The following is a 22,871-nucleotide window of genomic DNA, read 5'->3' on the forward strand; positions in this document are numbered from 1 at the left end:
ACTGATTTGGAGGCAAGTCTTGGTACCCTCTTGGAATTGGGAGTTTGTTGAACATTTGTATCCCTGAAAAATGATCTTTAAGACCCATTGGTCCTTCGTTATAGAAAGCAAATTTTCTTTGTAGAGGGAGCGCCTTCCTCCTAGCTTTTGGTGAGTGAAAGGAGGGCAGATGGGGGGGGGGGGGGTCATTGAGAGTTTTCGCCATAGAAGGATGGCTTAGAACTCCCTGCCTTTGGGGCAGAAGTGGTCCACTGTTTGGCTCTCTGCTGTCCCTGGGATAGGGGCCTGGGTGGTCTGTCCCTGCAGGGCTTACTTTGCCCCTGTTTGCTAGGTGCAGGGAAGGACCAGTGCTTAGAGGGAAAGTTCCTGCTGAACCTAGGAGGTTGAACCTGAAAGAAATTTTTTACTGTTTGCACAGATTTTGCTTTGTCTTCCATATTTTTATGCACCTCTTCTGTTTTTACTCCAAACAAACGGTCCTTATCCAAGGCAATTAATTTAAAACTTGACATGATCAGGGAGAGGTTGTTCCTTCAACTATGCACGCCTCCTAATGACAGATCCTGACACCGCTGCCCTTTGAGTGCAGTAAATCTGCTAACTCTTTCGAACTGGCACAGTCAGGAAAGGTTGAAATCTTGCTTTAATAGTTCCAAAGTGTGTTTTTGAGGTTTTAACATATGGAACTGACAGCCGAGTGCTCCGATAGCCAAGTTTGCAGAGATGTATACTTTTTTTTCACCCCATCTGTCCAGAGCTGTGGAATCCTTGTCATAAGGAATAGGATTCTTGACAGAACTAGTCTTAGCTCCTTTAGGTCCCTGTGTAATGACCCCTGGGTCTGTAGCAGGATTTCTGCACAGGTATTTGTGAGAATCAGGTACTCTGTAATACCGGTCAGGTTTACTGGGAGCAGGTGGGAGGGTGTCAGGAGCTAAGCTGGATTCATGGAAAACATCATCCACCACTTCCAAGACAGGGGGCATGGCCAGGGGTCTGTGCTGGGGCAGGTCCAGAAACTCTGTCTTTTCTTAGTCCGGGGGGGGTCCCGAGTTTCCTATTGGAAATGTTCCCTGAGGGTGTGAAGGGTTTCCCCAAAGAAAAGGTCTTCTGGTGGGGAGCCAGAAGGAAAGGATTCCTCTGCATCTGAATCCTCATAAGTAGTCGGAGATTGTTGTTCCTCTTCAAAATCTGAAGAGATCAGATTCCTCAGAATCCTGTTCTGTCATGATTTCAGGAGAAAGGTGTCTTTTCCTTTTAGAAGTTGTGATCGGACTACCCCTGATAAGGGAGACAAGACCCTCCGGCATTTTAAGAATTTGGGCTTGGGGTGGTGGAGCAGGAGCAAGATGGTGGCTAGAGGCAGACTTTCTAGGAGTGGCCTGGCTTCTAAACCTAAGGGTACCCATCGGTCTGAGAGAAACAGTAGTCAGAGGAGAAGACATTGTTTTTTGTCTACATTCGGTAGTGCGAGAGGCCTCCTCGGAAGCCAGTGCCTGCATCGCGGCTCCGGACCCAACCGAGGCAGAGACAGCCAAAGGCACGGAAGATTTTTGCAGCATACTGGACTCCGAAAGGGTCACTGTAGAGACCTGAGCAGATATTGCATCAGGCATCACGGGCTGCGAAAGCACCTCACTGAATTCCAGAGAACTGACTACCCATTTAGCAGTAGAGTCGTCGGAAGGCTTAGTCTTGCGTGGTCTGTCTCTATCTTTATCTCTACATTTTTTCAGAATGTTTATGGATTGTTGGCTGACGGATGCCATTTCAGAATGCGAAGATGGGAGACGAAAATGTTGTTTACATAACAGCTCTACAGCGAATGGTTCTCGCATTAAAGAGGGCACAGACCCAGCAACGGGGGATGTCATGGTCTGGGTCTAAACAAGTGACGCCGTATGAATGAAAGTCTCTGTGTGGGATCTGCTTTCCACAGGTGAGACAATTTTTTTGGACATCGGTTAGTGCAAGAAAAAAGGATCCCCAATGGGGTACTTGGCTTTAGATGTTTTCAGCTGTAATTCAAATTCTGGTAGTGACAGACCGGCACACTTGGGAACTGCTTCTGCTACAGACTCCATGGCAAGAAAGACTGATGTAATGGCATTGGCTGCCTTGCTTTATAACATCGATGAACTGACATCAGTCTACCGGCAACAGGAGCCGATGCAGGAAAACACCGACTCTGGTATTCGGGCCGGGAGAGGGCTACCGCAGAAAGGATAACCCACAGGTGATGACTGCAACAGTGAAACACGAAGAACATCTGTTTCAAGTATTTTGGGGATATGAAATGAAGGTAATTTATGGCTATAGCCTTTGTTTTATGCACCCACACAATGATTGGTTCAGCAATATACACACATTTACAGGACACAATAGGATGAAGTATAGAATAAAACTTTTCAATTACAACAGCTAAGGATATGTGGCAAAAGACTAAACAAAAAGATAACAAAACTGAGAAACATGGAAGCTTTTGTTTACTGACAGATACAAGCAGTGAAAATGGTCAGTCCCTTTAGCTTTTTTAGGCATTTTTTTTTTTTTTTTTTTTTTTTTTAAATCAGAAGAGAACATGCGGACAACAATTAATAAAAAGAGTGAAACTAAGGAACTGATCTGTAAGGGGAAGAGGACAAGAGTTAAGGGGTTTAAGTTGATCCTCCAAACTGATTTAGGTTGCATGACTAAGGGATATTTTAGTAATACACGACTAAGACTCTCGTGGTGGTGCAGTGGTTAGCTTTGTCACCTAACAGCAAGAGGTTCTCCAGTTCGATTTGTGGCTGGAGCACCTTCTGTTGTGGAGTCTGCATGTCCTCCCTGCAGTTGAGTGAGTTTTAAAGACATGCAGTAGGTGCGCGTGTGCCTTCTGTGAAGGTTGGGCGCTGAGCTGGTAACTTGACACCATACAACCTCTACTGCCAATCAATCTGCAGACCAGTGATCCACTGTGGCAACCCCTAACGGGAGAAGCCTAAAAAGACATTGCTTACACAGTTAAGGCTCTCGTACATAACACGAGCAGAAAGCTACAATACAAAGTGGAAAGGGAAGGGGATAAGTCGACAATAATCTAAGAATGGGATTTTAAGAGAGATCCTTAATGAGAACAGTTATACAGATTATACCCATGAAATAGCAGAAAGTATACGAATAAGTAAACCAATACAGGAATGGAAAAAGGAGATTCTGCTGTTAGGGATGCTCGCAACTAAGGGTACAGAGAATTGACAAGAGGGGGATGGAATTTACTGGGGGAAGCCGGCAAAGGGATAAGGTATTGGAAACAAATAATCAAGCAGCAAAGGTAATACAATGGGAGGAGGCCAAGACGACATTTTGACTGCAAGCTAAAGATTGCCTTCCTTTATCAGGGATTGATATCAGAGTATAGACAAAGAGAAAAGGGATAAGGGAAACGCTAAAAGACCTGCACTGGTGAAGCTTTTAAACTGAATCTAGAACAGAAGCTATTGTTAGAAGAGAGAGAATTAATATGGCATATAAAATACTGCACAACACACACAGGATTCAATCAGAAGAGGACAGAACAGATTGTGAATTGTTTTATCTAATCTCTCTTCCCAAAGACACTATGGGAGGACATATAAATAGTTCCCAAATATGCAACAAAATCGAGAAGATGATTTAGGATTTTTGCCTGGAAATGTTTGCATAGATACTTCTGTACCCCACGAGACTCTAAATCAATTTTCCTCAGGTATATAACAAATGCTGGAGGTATGATGACTAAGAAAGAACTAGGAACATATTTTAGGAGTGTAATGATTTAGCAGACATCAAGAATTCCCTAGTCAGTACTCTGACAGGAATATTGGGCAAGCAAACGAGTGCAACTAAGGAAATGATTTTTTGCGCTGAGATACAGGATCTGAACTGCCTAGAAATGGTTAAGGCTTGTTAAGTTTAATTCCGGTAAATGCCAAAAAAGCACTTGATAAAAAATGGAAATCAAAACCTAAACAAAGTATACCTGAAGTAGTGAATAGTAGAGATAAAAGAACAGGGGGTGGGGATCTTTAGAAAAGGGTAGGAGTAAAATTACACAGACAAATGGAAATTGTGGGATCAATACATGTAGAAAAATGTTTTGGAGAAGAAAAGAAGTTTAAGAGAAAATAAAAATTTAATAACATACTACAATCTAGGCAACACTACTTAAATAATAATGTGTAATGTTTGTAAATATGAACTTAATATGGCTTGAATACTTAAGTGTGTCTATGTCACAACTGATAATTCAACAAACGTTTAAAAAAAAAAAGATACAACTTGTAAGACAAATATTTAATATTTAGAGAAATTTTTAGAAATCCTAACATTAAATGTTAGCTAGTACAATACAAACAAGAACTGCAACAAAGTGGCAGAAAAAAAGCAGGGTTATGTCATATTTAGAGTCTGTGTGAGAGAAACTGATTGAAGCTAGGAACTGAGTGAAGAAGGGGGAGTAAGGAAGTGTAAAGTATGAATAGATACTTATTCATACTTGGGGATATACCTTACCCTGGAATTGAACAAGAACAGAGGCAGATGTTGGCTAGGAAGTCTTTCAGAATGGCTTTCAAAGGATGGGAAGGTTTTGACCAGACGGATACAGGTAAGGAGTTCCAGGTTTTTATCAGCAGTGTACGAGTACAGACCATGCCAGCAGATTTTATAGGTTGTGGACAGACAAGAGTTTTAGGTCACTGGACAGTAATAAACATAGTGGGAACATAGTTGTGTAGAATGGTACTTAATGCTGGACAATTTTATAGGCAGTAAGAAGTTGTGCAAGTGTTAGTTGATGGGGGTAGTTCTAACCATTTTTGGCTTTTTAGTGCCATACATTTACATTAGTGGGTTCTGAAAGGGGTAGTTGCTGCAAATTTAGCCACTTTACAATAGCATTGTTCAAATTTTGTATTTTGTGATGCCAGAAGGTTAGTAAGAATGGGAGCACCACAAAGTAGTGAAGGGAGCAGGTATGTAGTGGCAAGTGTAGTTTAAATTGCGTTGGTGATGAATTGTTTGGCGTGTTTTTTAATTCAATATTGTATGTGCAAGTTAAACTTAAGACAATCATCCACTAGCATGCCTAATAATTTGCTATGAGAAATGACCTAGAGTCGTATTTAGAGGTAAGATTTTAAATGCCCCCCCGCAAGAGAAGGATTAGAGGAAAAAAGGTTTTGGGGGGGCTGTGAATTACAAAGCCATAACTCAGTGGCTGTTAAAGCTTCCTGAATATGTTTTTTAAATGCACCAGGTTGCCTGATGTGCAAAGGAGTGTGGAATCATTTGTGTATCATATTAGTAATGGCTGTTGTAAATCTACGGTGGTGGTGCTGTGGTAGCGTTGTCGCCTCACAGGAAGACGCTGTCCGGTTCGATTCTCAGCTAGAGCGTCTTCTGCGTGGAGACATGCGTGAATGGACATACCTTCGTTGAAGGTTGTGCGTCAGGGCTGGTAACTCGGCAGGTAAAAATCAACTACCAATCATTAGCAGACCGGAGTTCCGCTGTGGCAACCCCTAACCGGGAAAAGCCGAAAGACACATTAGTAATGGCTGTTGTGTCAATGTCTGGTGGGTGGTGGCGAGAATGTTAAAGAGGAAAGGACAAAGGATAGAGCCTTGTGGTATCTGGTGGTGACTGTAAGATATGGAGAGAGGGCAGAGTGTCATTTTACTGAACGATACCTACTGGACAAGTAGCTTTTGAACTTTAGAGTGAGCTGAGATAGGCCTACTGAGAACATCTGAAGTAGAAGTTTGCTGTGACAAACTGTGTTGAAGGCTTTACACAACTACAGAAATAAGGAATAGACTTGTCTGCAGTTCGAGCTTCACTGACAGTATCTATAAAGATTAGAAGTACAGTGTTAGTACTATGGGAGGGGTGGAAGCAGTGCTATGTGGGGGACAGGAGTTCTTCCTGCAGGAGACTGGAAAATAAATGAAGTTTAGCAATTGTTTTCGAATACAAAGTATTCTGGAGAAGGGGGATAGCAAATGCGTTGAGCTGACTGTGAACATGGTTACCTACACGGAGGCTAAAGATACAGCAAATCTCCTGACTGATAAATTTAGCTCCAACTTTACACCTCTCTCCCCTCAGTCTGTCCCCTCAAGATATACCTGAAACTGGCTCGCCTCCAGCTATCACAAGACCAAGCTCTAAAAGTGCCATCAAAAGCTAAAAATACTGCATCGATGAGTCTCAATATCCCAGGATTCACCTTAAAAGCATGAAGCACGACTTAGCCATAACCATAACACTGTTCAATCTCAGCCTTAATTCAGGCTTTATACCAAGCAAATGGAGAACTAAAGTCATTCCCCTGCCTAAGGAAGGACCCTTCCACAGACTAAGCCAGTGACAGACCCTTAAGTCTGAGCAGCCTAACATGCAAAGGCATGGAAAGACTTATCAAAGAACTGATCGATCAGGACATAGGAAACCTCCAAACACCAGATCTGTCTTTGGATTACTCAAGGGTAGGTCATGCTTAAACTAACCTGTTTTTTTCTGAAGAGGTCACCAAAGCAATGAATAAAGACAAAATGATACACATAGCATGCCAAGATTTGGCCGAAACTCTTGACAATTCCCCACTCAGGCACAGTAGAAAAGCTAAATAAACAGGGAACAAACTTCTAAGTCACCAGCTGGATTGACAAATGGCTCACAGACAGGACACAGAAAATAAAAACAGGGGAAGTTCATTCCCCCAGAGAGACCAGTGACCAGTCAAGTCCTTCAAGGTTCTGTGCTTGGACCTCTCCTATTTGTCATTTTTTTTTTTTTTTTTTTTTTTTTTTTTGAAGTAACAGCCAATACCAAAGGGCTTTAGCTGACTAAGTTTGCAAGCTACGAGCAGTCACTGAATCCCCAAAATGACCAAGCCATCCTGTAGGAAAAACAGGTCTCAAATAACTGGTGCCAAAATCATGGACTGAAACTAAATCCTAAAATACATTACTGTATCCTTTAGGAAGTCATCTGTCCCAGATAACTGCCACGTAATACGTCCCCAAGACTTGACCCAGTTATTTGGGAACTTCAGTGGACAATGAACTATTACAACAATGAACACGTGCTAGCCAAAAGTCTTTCTATAACTGCATACCTTATAAACAAAGGGAGTGTGTCGAGATCTAGGGACGTCACAGTCCCCCTTTACTCAGCCCCCATTAGGCCAATCACTGAATAGAATGCTCCCTTTGGCATGTGTGTCCAGAAGTGCAACAATTGAACACCCACAGAGATACCTAAAAAGATACAAAGCCTAAACAACATGTCCTACAAAGACCAACTCAAAGCCCTGTCGGTATACTTTGCATCCTACAGACTGCTACCAGCAAATGTTAAATGCTATGTGCCTGCCATACAAGGCATCCTCAGACCCAGTACTGATAAGACTATTTCTGCCATTTGACTTGATGATTTACAGTAACTCTATCTAGGGATATAAACCTATTCTGCAACATAATCAGAACGGTTTGGAGGAACAAGTACATCTCACAGAGGATACCACTGCTCTGGAACAGACTCCCCATCCATGTAAAAATAAACTTCATCCCTATCCATATTCAAGAACAACTTGGATGTATGGATGGGGGAACAGAAAATATGCTCCAGGACTGCTCCTGAACTACCAATGGACAGAGGTAGCTCCTAAATGCTTTATCCCATGCATATGCCCCTCAAATTATCTATGGTATGATCCCAGTTATTCTCATTAGGGATAACATACAATTAGACCATGGCATGGGTAAGGCCATGCTCTTAACCAAATGGGATACGTTAACTGGAGCACAAAAACGAAACAGCTCAGCTTAAAAACAGCCTTCAAGGGCAGCTAGCCTAGCACTTGCCTATGAAGCTATAAGATTGCTATAGGTGTAAATGTGCAGGTCTGCTAAACTTCCTCCTTTTGTGTAAGGGGATCATGGAACGTGGAATTCCAGGAATGATTTATAAATGGATTTAGACAGGACAGGCAATGCAACTGGATGCTATTTTAAGGTAGCTGCTTGGAAAGTAAATCAGCTGAAGTGGAGCAAGGTTTGAACTTGGTTGCTGAACATTCTGAAATTTGAGATACTGTGGCAATTTTTATATTTTTTCTACTACTTGTTCTGTATCCTGCATTTGCATTTTACTCTTTTTGGAAAGCCAAATTGCATTATTTGTTTAGTCTCTTCCTTATTGGAGGTGAAAGAACAATTAAGAAAACTAAACAGATTTCATTTACAGCATCAGCCAAGTGTTTCGTCAGAGTTTTGTACATGCTTTAAAGCGCTACGCCATGTGGTATCTCAAGTACCATCCTGCATTTTCCTCCTAATCATGCCTGCTTTAGGTCAGGAGTTCCAAAAGCAAATCTTTGTAAAATTTCATTGAACTTTATCCTTGCTGATGTCAACGTACAGAAAGCATGTGGGTCCACATACTTTCACGGATGCACCATAGCACATGCATAGATCCCAGTCCATTACAGTCTAGGGACATCTATGCAATCTAATTGATGTTCGTTAGACGTGCAGTTCAATTATTTGCACAGATTCTTAATTTTACAAAGCTTTTTATCAAGAACCTGCTGGCATACTATTAGTAAGGAAAGGTAGAAAATACATTGTGACACTTTAGTTACAAAGTGCAACAGATCACTTTAAATGATTGCAGTTCATCATCTATCTCCTTTTTCTTCCCATTTTCTATGTGGGGTAGAGGTATTGTGTCAACTGTCTCCATCTCTCTATTCAATGCCACTCTACTGTCTACCACACTCATGCCAGGACTGCCCCAGGTCTTCTCTCATGCAATCCATCCCTATTTTTGCTGGACATCCTCGTTTCCTCTTGCTTTCTTCCCGTCTGTCACAAATCTTTTCTACTTTTCTGCACACGTGCCCGAACCATCATAATCTGGTCTCAGTTTTCTGCAACTGGAACTACTTTGGCTTCTCATCTTATGCCCGCATTTCTTAGTCTGCCTCAGAGTGCATCTAACCACCAGTCTCAGGCACTTCATGAAAATCTTTAACAAACTGCTTTACCTTTACTGCACAGGTTTCTGTACCACACAGTAGTAATGGTCGCGCCTTACTTTTCAGCTTCTTTGGTATTCTTCTGACATATACTGCACCTGACAAACTTAGTTGGCTGCCGCCCCTCAGAGTCTAGCTTTGATGTCCTCACTCAGAATGGTCTTCTCCTCATCCACCCCTCCTAGACAGCACACACACTCCCACTGAGAACCCCTACGAGGGGATGAATACTGTTTGTACTTGAGTCATTAGGGTCTTTGTACATAGCTTGCACTAATTCTACCAATGTTTTGGGGACTAGCACAGCAGGACTGCCCAAAATCAGCTTTCTTAGAACCGTGTCATTTTTTTCTCCAAGTCTAGGAATGCCCAGCTGGACTTATCACCTCTAGCTTCTTCTCAAGTATTTATCTCACTGCAAACATTGGGTCAGTTGTACTACATCTGAATCAGACCTGCTCATCTTTCATCTTACTTTCTACTACTTTCCACATTCAGTTATCAATCACTCTCTCCAGGACTTTCATGGAGTGTGACAGGAGTCCGACACCTCCATACAGCCCAATTGTGAACGTCCGCTTTGTTCTTGTACACTAGCCCTACTATGCTTTTTCTCCAGTCTGGGATACACCTCTCTCTCCATACTGCTGTGACTACCTTCAACAGCCATTTCTTCCCCATCTCACCCAACAGCTTTATCATACCTACTGTGGCTTCATCTGAGGCTGCCGTTTCCCCTGACTTAGTTTTCCTTAGTGATGTTCTTACCTTCTATGGTGGGCTCCTCCTATTCTCTCATCATAGGTTGCGGTTGGGGCAGTACAGCTTCTTTGGGGATTCCTTTGTTCATAAGTTACTGGAAGTACTCCTTCCATCTGTTTTTTTATGCCCTGTGGACTGGTGAGCAGGTTGTAGAGGACATTCATCTTTGTCTTGCAACCTAATAAATGTTTCTTTGTGCCATCTACTGAGTCACTTTCCAGAAGACGGTAGAGTGCCTCTGATACACTGTTCTTTGCTACTGCAACTCCCTTCTTTGTCACTGCTGGCTAACCAGTACTTCTTTCTAGCCTGGTCCATCTTTTCTATCTCACACTTTTCCTGTACTCGCACTATCTTTTGATGACTTCCTAGACTTGTGCATTCCACCACCAGCTTTCCTTATGTACTTTATTTCCATACCTGGCTTGGCTGCTTATATCTGTAGTCCTCACACATGCTGTTTTGAGACCCTGCCATTCTACATCTCCACCTATTCCTCTTCTTTTTGGAGGAGCTAGAGCCCAGAGTAATTCCTTAAACTCTTGCATTTTCTCTCCAGTCAACTTCCTGGTCTTCAGCCTCGTCTCTGTTAACCTAAGAGCATTCTCTGACCTCTAGTTGCAGCCGATTGTGGCAACCAGTGGTTTATGCTGTGGACTGGCTGCAAAGTCATCCCCAGTAAATCTCCAATTCTACCCACTGCTCTTTCCTTACCAGGAGGAGATATTCCCAAGTTGCATTTTGGCCACTCTTATATGTGATCTTTTGACTGTCTCTTTCTGGACCTTGTTCTGGCTGCCATCAAGCCATCTGCCAGAATATGGTCTCTCCATTTCAGTTACCCTACTGATGTGGACCCTGCTAATCTTCATAATCCTGTTCTGTCTGTCCCGTTATGTGCACTCAGGTCACCCATCATAGTCCACACCAATTCATGTTGTCCTACTTTTCCAGTAGGTCTCAGAACCAATTGCAATGAATGTGACTGTCTTCTAAAGCCCCTCCCTCACCATTTTCTCACCTGTCCTCCTCCTGAGTAGCATATTCTGGATGCCAAGCCAAGTAGCTTTGCTACACTGCCCTTCAATCTTGTTTCTTGGATACACAGGATGATCAACCACCTCCTTATCATCCACTTCCAAGCTCCAGCCCATCAGTGAACCTATGTGGAGTGTAGCAATTTTTAGTTCACGTTTGGATAGTTTTACATCCAGCTTTCAGTGACCGCTATCCCAGGTGACCCAAGCTGGGCAAATGAACAGCAGCCGGCCAGCATTTTACTGACCCAGGACTGCTGAGATTTATGGCTGGCACACATTGGCCAACTGTAGCACATGCACTCCTCCCTCCGATAGCATGGGTCCCTGGTGCAGACAGGTTTAGGCAGGGTCCTCAACCCCACTTATTGGTAAATACCAATGCCCAGTTGGCAGCATAAAGTCAAAATAATCACCTACAGCCATATTTTTACACAGTTGAGTGGCTAGCCCTGCCACAGCACACAGTCTGTGATGTGTTCTCCTACCTTAAGGATGCTGCACACCACAGTAGATTCCCAGAGCAGTTGGTCTATACAAGTCTTCCTCTACAGTCTCATCTGGAGTATGTGCTGCCGACTACAGCTCCATTCTTAGGCGACTGAGGAGGAACCTCTCGGAATGTTTTTTTAAAGGAGGGAGGAACCCCAGAGATACTAAGAGAACATACAAACTCCAAACAGGTGTTTGTCAGAGGTAAAGATCAAACCTGGCACCTTGTTTATGGGAGGCCAAGATCTTAACCATTATGGCAATTTGTTTACAGCAAAGGGAACAGAATCACAAGTAGTTGAATTGGATGCAAAGTATGGGGCCACATTTAATACATTAAAACCAACTTTCATAACAAATGGCATCTTCTCTAATGTTCACGAACAACTAGGCTTACTCCCCATACTCTAAGGGAATTCTGGTGGACAATTTTAAAGTTTCTACCCACGAAAGAAAGGAACAATGACAGGCCAGTTTCAAACATATGAGCCACGAAATAAAAAGTTCAAATAATTCCAGTATATAAGCAAATTGTCAATTTTATAAATAGCTATGGTCTCCTACAGGACCAACTACATGGTTTCCAAAATGCCTTCCCCTGTAGCTATCAATAAAACTTCTTGGGACATGAATGATGGCCTCATTACAGCAGGATCTTGACATGACTACAGCCTTTGAAACTTATCAATTACACACTCTCACTTACTCTCGGATTCAGTTTTGGACCAAACGTTAAAGACCAGCTTGAAAATAAACACTTTCAAGTACATGGCAATAAATTCTTATTTTGAGAAAGGTACCCTTAATATTGGAGTATCACAGGGATAATTTCTTTGACCATTACTGCTTTCCCTATTCACTAATGGCTTATGATCTACTACAAACTTAACATACAATTAAGTACGGAGATGACATACTACTCGATCAACAAAACCTCCCCTGAAAAGCAACAAACCCTACAAACCAGTTTTACTATTCTTTTCAACCGGACCAACAAACAGATTAAGGGAGAAATGCAACCAAAAACTGGGAGAAGAAAACATGTTTTTTAGCAAACCTTCAACTTTTCTGCACTGCTATTGCCTCTGTATCAAAGTAAATGATTACTGTTATTTTCTAATTTAATATACCTCAAAATGGTCTGAAGGAGGCAGCCATGGCTAACGTGACTCTGTTTTAGTCACCTTTTTGATGACATGTTAGAGGGACAGAAAGAAATCTTTATGATGAGAGGATCACTTACTGTGATTTCTCTCCGTTTACAAAAGTACAGTGTCTGCCTACTTTTCATTGGTAGCATCAATCTGCATTTTACTTTGCTTTTTCATTAGTAGCCATCTCTGTTACAGCATTCTAAGGAATGCTTGAATGACAGGCTTGAAAAATGTAGGTGAATTAACTGTTTTGAAAGTAGCAACTGTAGTTCAGTTTTCATGTGTGAGAAATATTACCCGTGATTAACAGATGTTACTTGGGCAGAAATGGCTTGTGTAGCAGCCACAGTTTTAAATATTGCAGCTAGAATTAAGTGTCTTTGATAATCTTCTTTCCCCAACTCCAGAAGGAACATGCACTTTTACAGAAATTACACAGTAGAAGAAATGCAAAATTAAACACTGACAAACTAAGAAGAGATACATGAACATACCTGCTTTATTACTTTGAGGCAGTGACTTTTATTACAGGGAATGACATTTGCATCTGAAAACTAAGCTTGAAAGCCATGCTTTTGTTCAGACTCCAAGTTACACTATTTAACTGAGGTGTGATGCTGGCAATCTGCAACTGATAAACAATGGCATTTACATGCGTCTTTACAGGCATTAGACAATAGCTTACGGTACATCAGTACCTTGACTGAAGAACGAGCGCTCGCCAGCAGGGTATTAATGTACAAGTAATTCCCGCTGAAAAATGAGTCCACCGCTTCATGGCAGTACATCAACCTGCCGCGGAGCTCGGACTGAGAAAACAAAATGGCTCCATTATTTTACCCTCACTAAGCAGCACTTCTGTTTAGCGAATGTAAAATTAAAAAATAAGCACGTGTGAGTGTATGCATGTTATGAGTGTAAGAAAGCAAGCGAAACAGAAAAGTGTGTGAATGCGTACATGAAAGCAGAGAGACTGTGTGCGTGAATGCATGTATGAAAGCAGAGGAAACTGCGTGCGTGTGAAAGCAGAAGAGACTGTATTGTGTGTGTGTGTGTGTGTGTGTGTGTGTGTGGGGGAGAGAGAATGGGCTGTCTGTAAAACTGCTGTGTTTCAATTGCTTTTTTTTTTATACATGTTTGATGTAAAATGCTTCCTCCAACACCATTAACATATACTACAGTAAGTTTGAAACAGTAGGCAGAGGAACTATTTTACAATAAGCATAAAAAAAAAAAAAGCTACTAAAAATATAAGCAAGTAAAAAATTTTAGAGAGCCCAAAGCACAATAATGCCCTCTAGGGTGTGTGTTGGTGTGTAATTAATGCCCACCCAAGGGTTTTATGAGGCCCAAGGAGGGACTCTACACCCCTGGATGTGTGTTTACACATTAAAACACACACCCTGTCAGGCATTCGTGCTTGCTTGTTTTCTTAATAGCTCTCTAGTTGGGATAAGCGACCTAACCCAATTACTTTGCCACTTTAAATTTCTCCAAGTCTTTTGCGTTTCCAATACTATGGACAGGAATGGACCCCATTTCTAAGTCAAAGTACAATTAAAGTTCATGAAATCAATACCGTTTCAGTCTTTGATGTCAGCCAGAAGTGCTCTTCGCAGCTCCCCGCAATGTACCCAATAATGACTCCTCCTGCAATTCCTATGGGTTACATCTAAATACGAATGTAGATTTTTTTTTTTTTTTTTTTAATAAGACTCATTGCTCCTACTAGTATTGGAACTGTCTGGGTATCTTTCTTCCACATTGCTCTCGTTTCTGCCTGCAAATCCTGATATTTTATGACTTTGTCTCTCTCTGTACGCAACACACTGTAGTCACTGGGTGTGGAGATTTCAATGATCAATGCTAATTTTGCCTTCTTTTCATGGACCACTATATCCGGTTATCTGGCATCTATCTTTTGAGCTGTTGGTAATGGGTGATCCCATGTGATGTAGACTTCATTTTCTATGATGCTTTGTAGCTCACTTTTCCAGTGTTTTTCAGCCACTTCAGTACCATAAATGTTTGCACAATCCCCAGTGCAACAGTCTTGCCATGTTATTATGCCTTTCTGTATACAGTCGTCCTGCAATTAGTACGTCACAACCAGCAACAAGGTGTGCAACAGTTTCCAATTAGTTTTACAAAACTTACATTTTGTCCGTTTCTCCCACACGTTCAATGGACTTGTAAACCAGCGTGTATGTAGCCCACTATCTTGGGCTGCCAATATTAACCTTTCATCTCTTGGTTTGAATTTGCCTCTCCTTAATAATTCCTTCGTTCGTTCCTGAGCATCATTAGGTTCCTTGAGAAGTTCTCTATACTTGCAACTATTTTTCTGCATTTTCCACATTTCTTGCCTTCTCATCTGATCTTTCGCCTTATATTCTCTCGTTTTTTTTGGCACATTCAAATTGCTGCCCGATTTTTATCTACTGCTGGTGTGATTTCCATTCCTGTCTGATGCCGATATGCTTCTGCTAGATTAAGCAGAGAAGTCATCTTTATTTTCCTCAGGTTTCAAAACTTTCACTACATTTGGGTCTTGTGAAGTCAGTAGATGTGTGGAGTCTCACAATTGCAGATCTATACATATAATCAATTTCAAGGAGGCGCAATCCCTCCTTTGGAACAGGGAATATAAAATCTTGATATACACTGATTTCTATAAATCATTTGGTGAGCATGAAGTATTCTTCTTGTTTTCCATCTATCCAACACATTTTGGGGCCAGGCAATCACTCCAAAACTGTACGTTGGGACAGGAAGAACAAATTGGTTTATAGCTTGGGTTTTGTTCCTAGATGTCAACGCTGTTTTCAGGATTAAATGTGTCTTCTAAAGTATTTCTTACTCCATTTTATTCACATTTGTTCATGTTTTATTGTTGATCCTTCATCAGTTAAATATTTACACACTCCCTCTTGCTCAAGTTCTTTTATATCACATTCTTGTCCCAAACTGATATTTTCTTGGTGCTGCAAGTTTTCCTGCTTTAAAAAGGTCGCTTTTGCACATTTAAAATCAAGACCAAATGATATTCTTGTATCATCTGAAAAAGATCGGACTACTCGCAGTTGTGCTTTCAGTTTCTCATCGGATGAGCTACACAGTTTTAAATAAAATCGACAAAGAGAAGATGAGAAGTCTTTACACGTTGTTTTCTAGGAGCCAAATTATAACCATGGCCTAAACTGTTAAGTAAACAGATTAAAGGGGTTAAGGGCAAGGCAGAACAACAGTGGTGAAAGAGTCACCCTGGAATATCCTCCTTTGGATTTTTATCCCTGGAATAATAATTTGCCCTTCATCATGGCTTAACTGAGAAGTTGTCTGCCACTGTTTCACAGTTACTTTAATGCAGTCGATCAGTGTAGGGTGCATCTTATACATTTTTAAAGCACTCTTATCCATGAATGTGGGATACTATCAAATGCTTTTTATAGGTCAATCCATGCCATAATTAGATTCATGTTTTTAGAGTTCTCCACTATCACTTTAACAACAAATTATCCTTTGTTCCATAGGACTTTCTTTTATTGCCTTTTTGTTCCACTCTCATAAAGGAGTTTTCTTCTGAAGGACTACAAACTCTGTCAGCATCAATTCCAGTGTACAGTTTATACGTCGCCAGAAGGTAAATTATTGGTCTATAGTTTTTAGGGTAGCTTGCAGGTTCACTGGTAGAAGCACTGTTTTTCCGATTATTGGCCAGGTTTGCGTCTGTTCAGGGCGCGCATATAAAATGGTTCTTACTCTTAGCTAAATCTTCGTGCAAAGATGTTAACACTTTTAACCAGATGTTAGGTACTGCATCTGGGCCTGGGGTTTTCCAACTGGAAGCTTTTCTAAACTGTGTTTCAATCTCTGTGGTCTTTACTTCATCCGATTTCACATCCTGTACCTTTAAACCTCTTCTTATTCTTTTTACTTCTTTTATCCATTTAGCTTCTTTATGTTCCATGGGATCTTCATAAATTACTTCTCCAAAATTTATGCTTATTCTTTTTTGTCGTCTTAATTTCTTTTACCTTATTGCCCAACTCTCTACCAAACATTTCTGGGTTATCAACAAATTATTTATTTTGTACTTTTCCTTTATATTTATCTGTGCATCTTCAAAGTTTTTCTGCCTGTGCTGAGATTTTTAGCTCGTTATTTGCGATAGCGCATGATACATGATAGATCCTGGTCTGTTCTAAATACACCGCATTAATTTTATTACGTCCATCTTTCTTAGTATTTGTTTATCTGCTCCCTCTTCTATATTCTTCTAAACAGTGACAGTTATCTTAACTGCTTTATAGTTTTCTTTATTCGATACTTTCATGATGGTATTCGATTTTCCCCTTCCTTTCCCTCACTACCCGGTGTTCTTGCAGTAGGAATTTATCAGTTATTAATTTTAGCTGCACAGTAATGTATCCCATTTACTTCTGTTATATTGCATGGATCTCTATGGACAAGTCCTAATTACTGTGTTCCTGAAGCCATTTGGCTTAATGATGTGTAGCAGGTCCATCAGTACTGGGTCAGAGAATGCCTTTTATACCAGACAGGTCACCTCTTAGCAGTCTGTAAGATACAAAGGATAAGGCTTTGAGACTGTCCATGTAGGGCATACTGTTTAGGCCTTGTGTGATGCCCAGACAATATCCCACTGAAGTGCCACTAAATAATGTGACGTCCCTTACTATCCTGGGTCAGTAACTAAGGAGCGTCAATGCTCACTATCTACTCCAATATGAGACTGTCACTTAAACAGGAGTAATATTTCACAAACCCCCCCCCCCCCAAAAAGCACAACAGGGACATGCTCTATAATCTGGGACTAGGCTGTATACTTCTGTCCACCCTTAATGTAACTCATACACTTCAGAGCAATGTGTCCCAGTTTAAGATCGTGGATACACTCACATTTAAATGAAATGAAATCTCACACATCCAAACACTTCTGAGAAAGCCCAACACAGATTTCCAGCTGTGTCCCTTCCCCAAAATACGGTAATGCTGTCAAGAGAGTGTCTGCATGCCCTTTTAAAAGGCGTGTCCAATTATTAGAATTGGATATTAAAACAAATAGTAGCAAATGACACAAGCGTCCAGGCTTTTGGAGTGGCCTGAGAAGTTATCAAGGCAACTATAAGCATTCAAATCACTAAAGAAAACCATGATTGACAAGCCACAATGTAAATCAATAAAAATATTTAATGAGGAGTAAAATAATTACAAAATATAAAACAGTAATTTCCAATAAACAGAAATCAATCACTAGGAAAATGAAATCAATACTGTAGAATAAAAACCCAACATTCAGAAAAACTGATTAGTTATAAATCCCCTGACTGAAGAACACTGTCCCTGACCTACACTAAATTACTACAACAGAGCAAAGACAGGCTTACAGTTATTGACAAGTCCTTGTTGGGTATCCACTGCACAGTACATCTCATAGCTGGCTGTTCACTGACAACAGGCTCTTTTATACACTAGTCTGTCACATCTGTTCCACTTCTAATTTTCATTTCATAATTTTGAAAATCAACCAACAGCTGTTAAAGTTCTTTCCTGTCTCAGTTTTTGACAGTAACACATAGCAACTGTCAACATTCCAATGACATCATCTGCAGATCAGCAGAACCTCAGTTTGCCTTTAGAATCCTTTCACAAACATGCAGAGTTAGAAATGTAAAAAGGACACTGGTCAAGTCTTTAAAATATTCTGTACCAATAGAGCATAAATTAATATGAAAGAACCTATTTACAATATCATAGCTAGTCATGCTGGCATATAATATACAGGTTAATCTGAAATTATGTACAAAATCTCAGCCCGATATGCTAGCACAAATAACTAATTTCTTCATACCTTGTACCCTTTTAGTAGTAAGGTATCTCTGTGGGTATTCCAGTTGTTTCATGTGTCTAGACATATGCCAATTGAGACATTCTATTCAAGGGCTGGTATAATAACAACTTAGCATTAATGAAATGACACTTGTACCAACAATTAAAATTACAAATCCCCCCCCCCCCCCCGAGTGTAACTCTTTAAAGGGCTCAGCACACACACTCTGGAGTAGGCTGGGTAACAGCATCACCATGGTCAGAGCATATTTGGTATCAATACAGAAGAGAGCATTTATCAAGCTTGGCAGAGCTACATGATCATCGTCCCACTAAAATAAGACTGCAAAAACATCAGGATGGCTTCATAGCAAACCTGCATCTGTGTGAGGATGTTGCCCTAATTTTGTGACACTGGCTAATTTTCCAGAGTAATAATTTGATGATCTTTTTATATCATACACAAATAAAAAACTTCAGCTGGAATGTGACATACTCCTGTAGATACAGTGTAAATGTTTTGCCTACTGTATCATTTTTTTCTAAATGCCTTCATATGTTCATGTGTCACATTTTCCTGTCACTCCTCTAAAGCCAAAGTGTCACAGCTGAAAACCAATCCAGTTATCAAATGGAAATAAAAACATCAACCACCAGTTACACGTACTTAAATACTTAAAAGAAAAAATAAATAAAAAGAACTGTGCACCAAAAATAAAGGAGTAATTGCCCGAATGGAAAGTTTATTTAGAACACAAAATAGGTTTAGAGACAAGGGACATCAGAGTCTTAAACAAGCAGGCAATCCTGTACCTCGGAATCCCAAAACCATTTACTGCAAGCCAAGTCTCAATAAACCTTCAACTTCCACAACACATTAATTCGCAACTACACTAACGAGTGGTCTGCTGCACATCAGGGTTAGCTGCTCAACTCTAGTAAGACTGTAGGGCACATACTTTTAAGTTGCATCCCATTACAATACTCATGTCATATTCAGCGCCCCAAGTATTAAAAATCTAAGTTGGGCTTTTTTCTTCCCAGCATCTTCCCTGAGAAAGGGCTCTGTTCACTGGAATTCAAGTAGTCACCAAAATTAAAACTCTATTTGTTACTCCTTATGTTGTATAAAACTTGCACTATCGCCTACGGCCAAATGAATAAGAGGGCTATATACTTTATTATTTATGTTTCGTTAACTAGGGTAGTCATGCTGGGAACCTGACTAACTCCAGAAGGACTCGAGGGCGGACAGACAGAGAGAGAGAGAAACCCGGACAGTGTTACAAACATTACCAACCATCACAAACAGTAAGAAGACAGACTGCAATACATAAAGCACTGTCAAATAAGAACCTGGAAACAACATAAAAGCAAGCAGTTAAGTGTGCATACAATAGCAGATAGACTAAAAACAATAATTAGATAAGCAACTGAAATGATTTCACTTAATGGTACTCCAGAGGTTGGTGAATATTTAACACTGTTAAAATATACCATAATGTACGCAAGATACAACAAACTTGTATTTTACAGTATGTGAACAAATGCATACCCTGCACTTGAAAAAAGCAGATATGTACAAAAGTAAACGTTATTGGCAAGTTGTTCCTGCCTTATGTTTGTCATTTATTAAGTGTTATCTGCAGCACACTTTTGTACTTCATAGGTCTAGCCATTTTAAAATAATCAGAAATGGCATTGTTAATTTTGTGTTTAAACACAACGTACTTAAAAGAATGAGCTACTTTAAACAGTGCTGCTGAATAAGGGCTGTGTGATACTGTGCGCTACACACTGCTAGGATACTAAAAGCATGTTTTGCATTGTGATTTAAGGGAAACTGTTAACAGCAGATGGTCTTACCCTAGGTAAACTTGGTCCTGCAAATAGATGTTGAGGGCATCATCATTAAATCTGTTTGCATTTATTTCCTCTCTGCTACAAGGAATTGGTATGAGGATCTTGGTGTGTGCCCAGACAGAACTGAGGTGAGGTCTCTGCATGGGTAACCATTAATTTATAAACACAGATGAACAGTACTGTTCATAAAATCGCTTAACACAGTGAAAATCTATTAATTGTAAATTTATTTTGTGGTTAATACAATTCCATTGAGTAAGGTGATTTTTTTTTTTTTTGCATTTCCATGGCCACAGATCCATTAAACAATTTAAGACTTATGCACACATACACAAACAGAAAACAAAGCATTTTTCCCCCAATATACAAGTCTTCTTTCTTTAGAACATCTGTCCTTCAATCCAGCTTCACATAAATGGCTCAAGTCCCGCCTTTCCTTAAACCTTGCAGAATAATGTTCAGCAGAAGCATGTACTACGCCCACAAATGCTAGTTATCGATATGCAGTTTGCTGCTTCCCTTTCCTAAAGGTAATTCTTCCAGTTCTTTTCTCACTTTTTACAATATTCAATATTTCAAACACAGTTACAGAGTTTGACTTCCACTTTCTAGTATTTTTGGCAGCCAACAGGCAAACTTAATAAAGCCTTACTATGTCTAGGTAATTCCGATCCTGTAACCCAGTTTATAAGAATCTCCTTAGTACAGCCATTTGCTTCTTAAAAGTCAAGTGCGCCATAGAGCATTTTTAAAGTCTGCCAGCTCATTACACTCCCCAAAAAACATGTTCCCAGTTTTTCTTCCCCATCACACCTGTACCATTTGCCATCTGTCTGAAGAAATATTCTTTGAAGTCTACTTGGGGTATAAAATACCACAGCCATTAACAATTGAGTAGTACTAGACTTTCCAATCTTGTTTTCTTGGTGTGAACTGCCTAGACGGCTTTTGACACATGAAATCTGAAAGACAGATTACCGTCACCTTTAACGGTATTTTATGACATTCAAAAAAGATAAAATTCCTGTTAGTTGCAAACACAGGATAGTTCCAGTGCTGAACAGCTTCAGTTCCCTTTTTACACTCCAGTTCAGTTTTTAAAGGGTTGTTTTACCAAACAGGACTTTAAAAATCATTAATAAAATCAGTGTACTCTAGTTCAGGAATTTAAGCGATACTTGCATATCCAATCTACGGTTCAAGCAACAGTTACTTATGCAGCAGGAAATGGTGCAACTCTTATTACATTACACTACTAGTGCATGTATGACCCTTCCCCCACAGTAGTACCTTTCAGTTACCACAGCATCCTGTATGAAACCATCACCAGCATTTTTACTGTGATAAAAGTTTAGTACCTTGAGCTCTTAATGCCCCTTTAAACCATTACTACTACTCTCTTATAAGGAACAACCGCCAGCATTTGTACTGTGAAATGAGCTTCATAACAAATATGTACAACAGCCCTACTCATTAACACCCCTGTAAAATACTACCAGAGACTGACAGTGGGAGCAATGCACCAGTTTTTCTTGCTACCCCTGCCAGACCGAATATCTGTAGTGTAAATTTTCTTCAAAGTTAAAGGCTTTTCTCAAACCATTCCAAACTACAAATGAAGTTTATGAGACAGAAGGGCATACGTTGCTGAATGTATTTAAATGCATTCCTTTTAGGACTTTGGCATATCTTTAAACTTGCATAATTAACAACATGTACAACATCCAATTTAAATTACTCTTTGGTGACCAGATTAGGTGTCCAATCCAGTAAAGGTTATGTTTAACAGTTAAGCTTAACCCGTTTTTACATTCCAGAAAAAAACCCAAACAAACTAGTTACTCCTGCATGCTGTAAAGTAACTATCAACAATTCCAATAAACTGTCTGCTAAAGGAATGAGGGTCAAAACATCTGCATATTGAAATACAGCAACACTGGATGATGATGCATACCATCTGTGAAAACAATAGTGGTCTTAATATACACATTTCGGCATGCAGAGCTAGTGACACACTTTCAACTAGCTTTATTTGCCAGCAGACAGGCCACATTGTCTCCAAGATAAGACTTAAACCATGACACTATTGCTGCTACAACCCATATCTTATACTCCTTGTAGGAGTATTTAGTGGGTTATTAAATCAGTTTGCAGAATTCCAGGAATAAAGATGCTTTAAGAAGTATTTTATCACAGCTGGCAGCTACTTGATGGGGTAGTTTTAGCAATTTTGTTTGTGGTCTGCTATACGTAAATATGAAACCATCAGGTCAGGTTATCCTGTATAGCCCATCACCAGTTCTACTTACTAACTGGTTACGGATAACACACTCTGTACATTTTTGACAAATGGGTTAAGACGCTAATGGGTTTGTAAACGCAGAAACATCTTCCCCTGCAGGCTGTGTGTGTGTTATAACGGACACCCCCGACACACACACAATAAGTATGTTGGAGGCAAAGTGTCACTGGAAGCACAACCATGATTCTTCGGCATCATTACTGGTTTTCTAATCATAGTTATCCATTGGGAAAGAGATGTTAAGAGTAATCCGTAGACAGATTTTTCTTTGTACCTTTGTGTTCTTTGCTGAACACCAACTATAAATTGATCACAACCTGACTTTAAATGCTTTTGATTGC

The 22,871-nt window shown here is 40.3% G+C and overlaps 1 protein-coding gene across 1 annotated transcript in view; it reads right to left on the reverse strand.

Moving 5' to 3' along the window:
* The window catches only part of KDM5B (lysine demethylase 5B), a 2,307,736-nt gene that overhangs the window by 2,274,808 nt on the left and 10,057 nt on the right, over positions 1–22,871 (reverse strand). The window contains exon 2 of the mRNA XM_044076151.1: positions 22,071–22,185. Coding sequence (XP_043932086.1) covers positions 22,071–22,185 — 115 coding nt within the window. The remainder of the gene's footprint in view (positions 1–22,070; positions 22,186–22,871) is intronic.

Source organism: Protopterus annectens, chromosome 7.part0 (genome assembly GCF_019279795.1).
Source record: "Protopterus annectens isolate FY-2018-M chromosome 7.part0, PAN1.0, whole genome shotgun sequence".
NCBI lineage: Eukaryota > Metazoa > Chordata > Ceratodontiformes > Protopteridae > Protopterus > Protopterus annectens.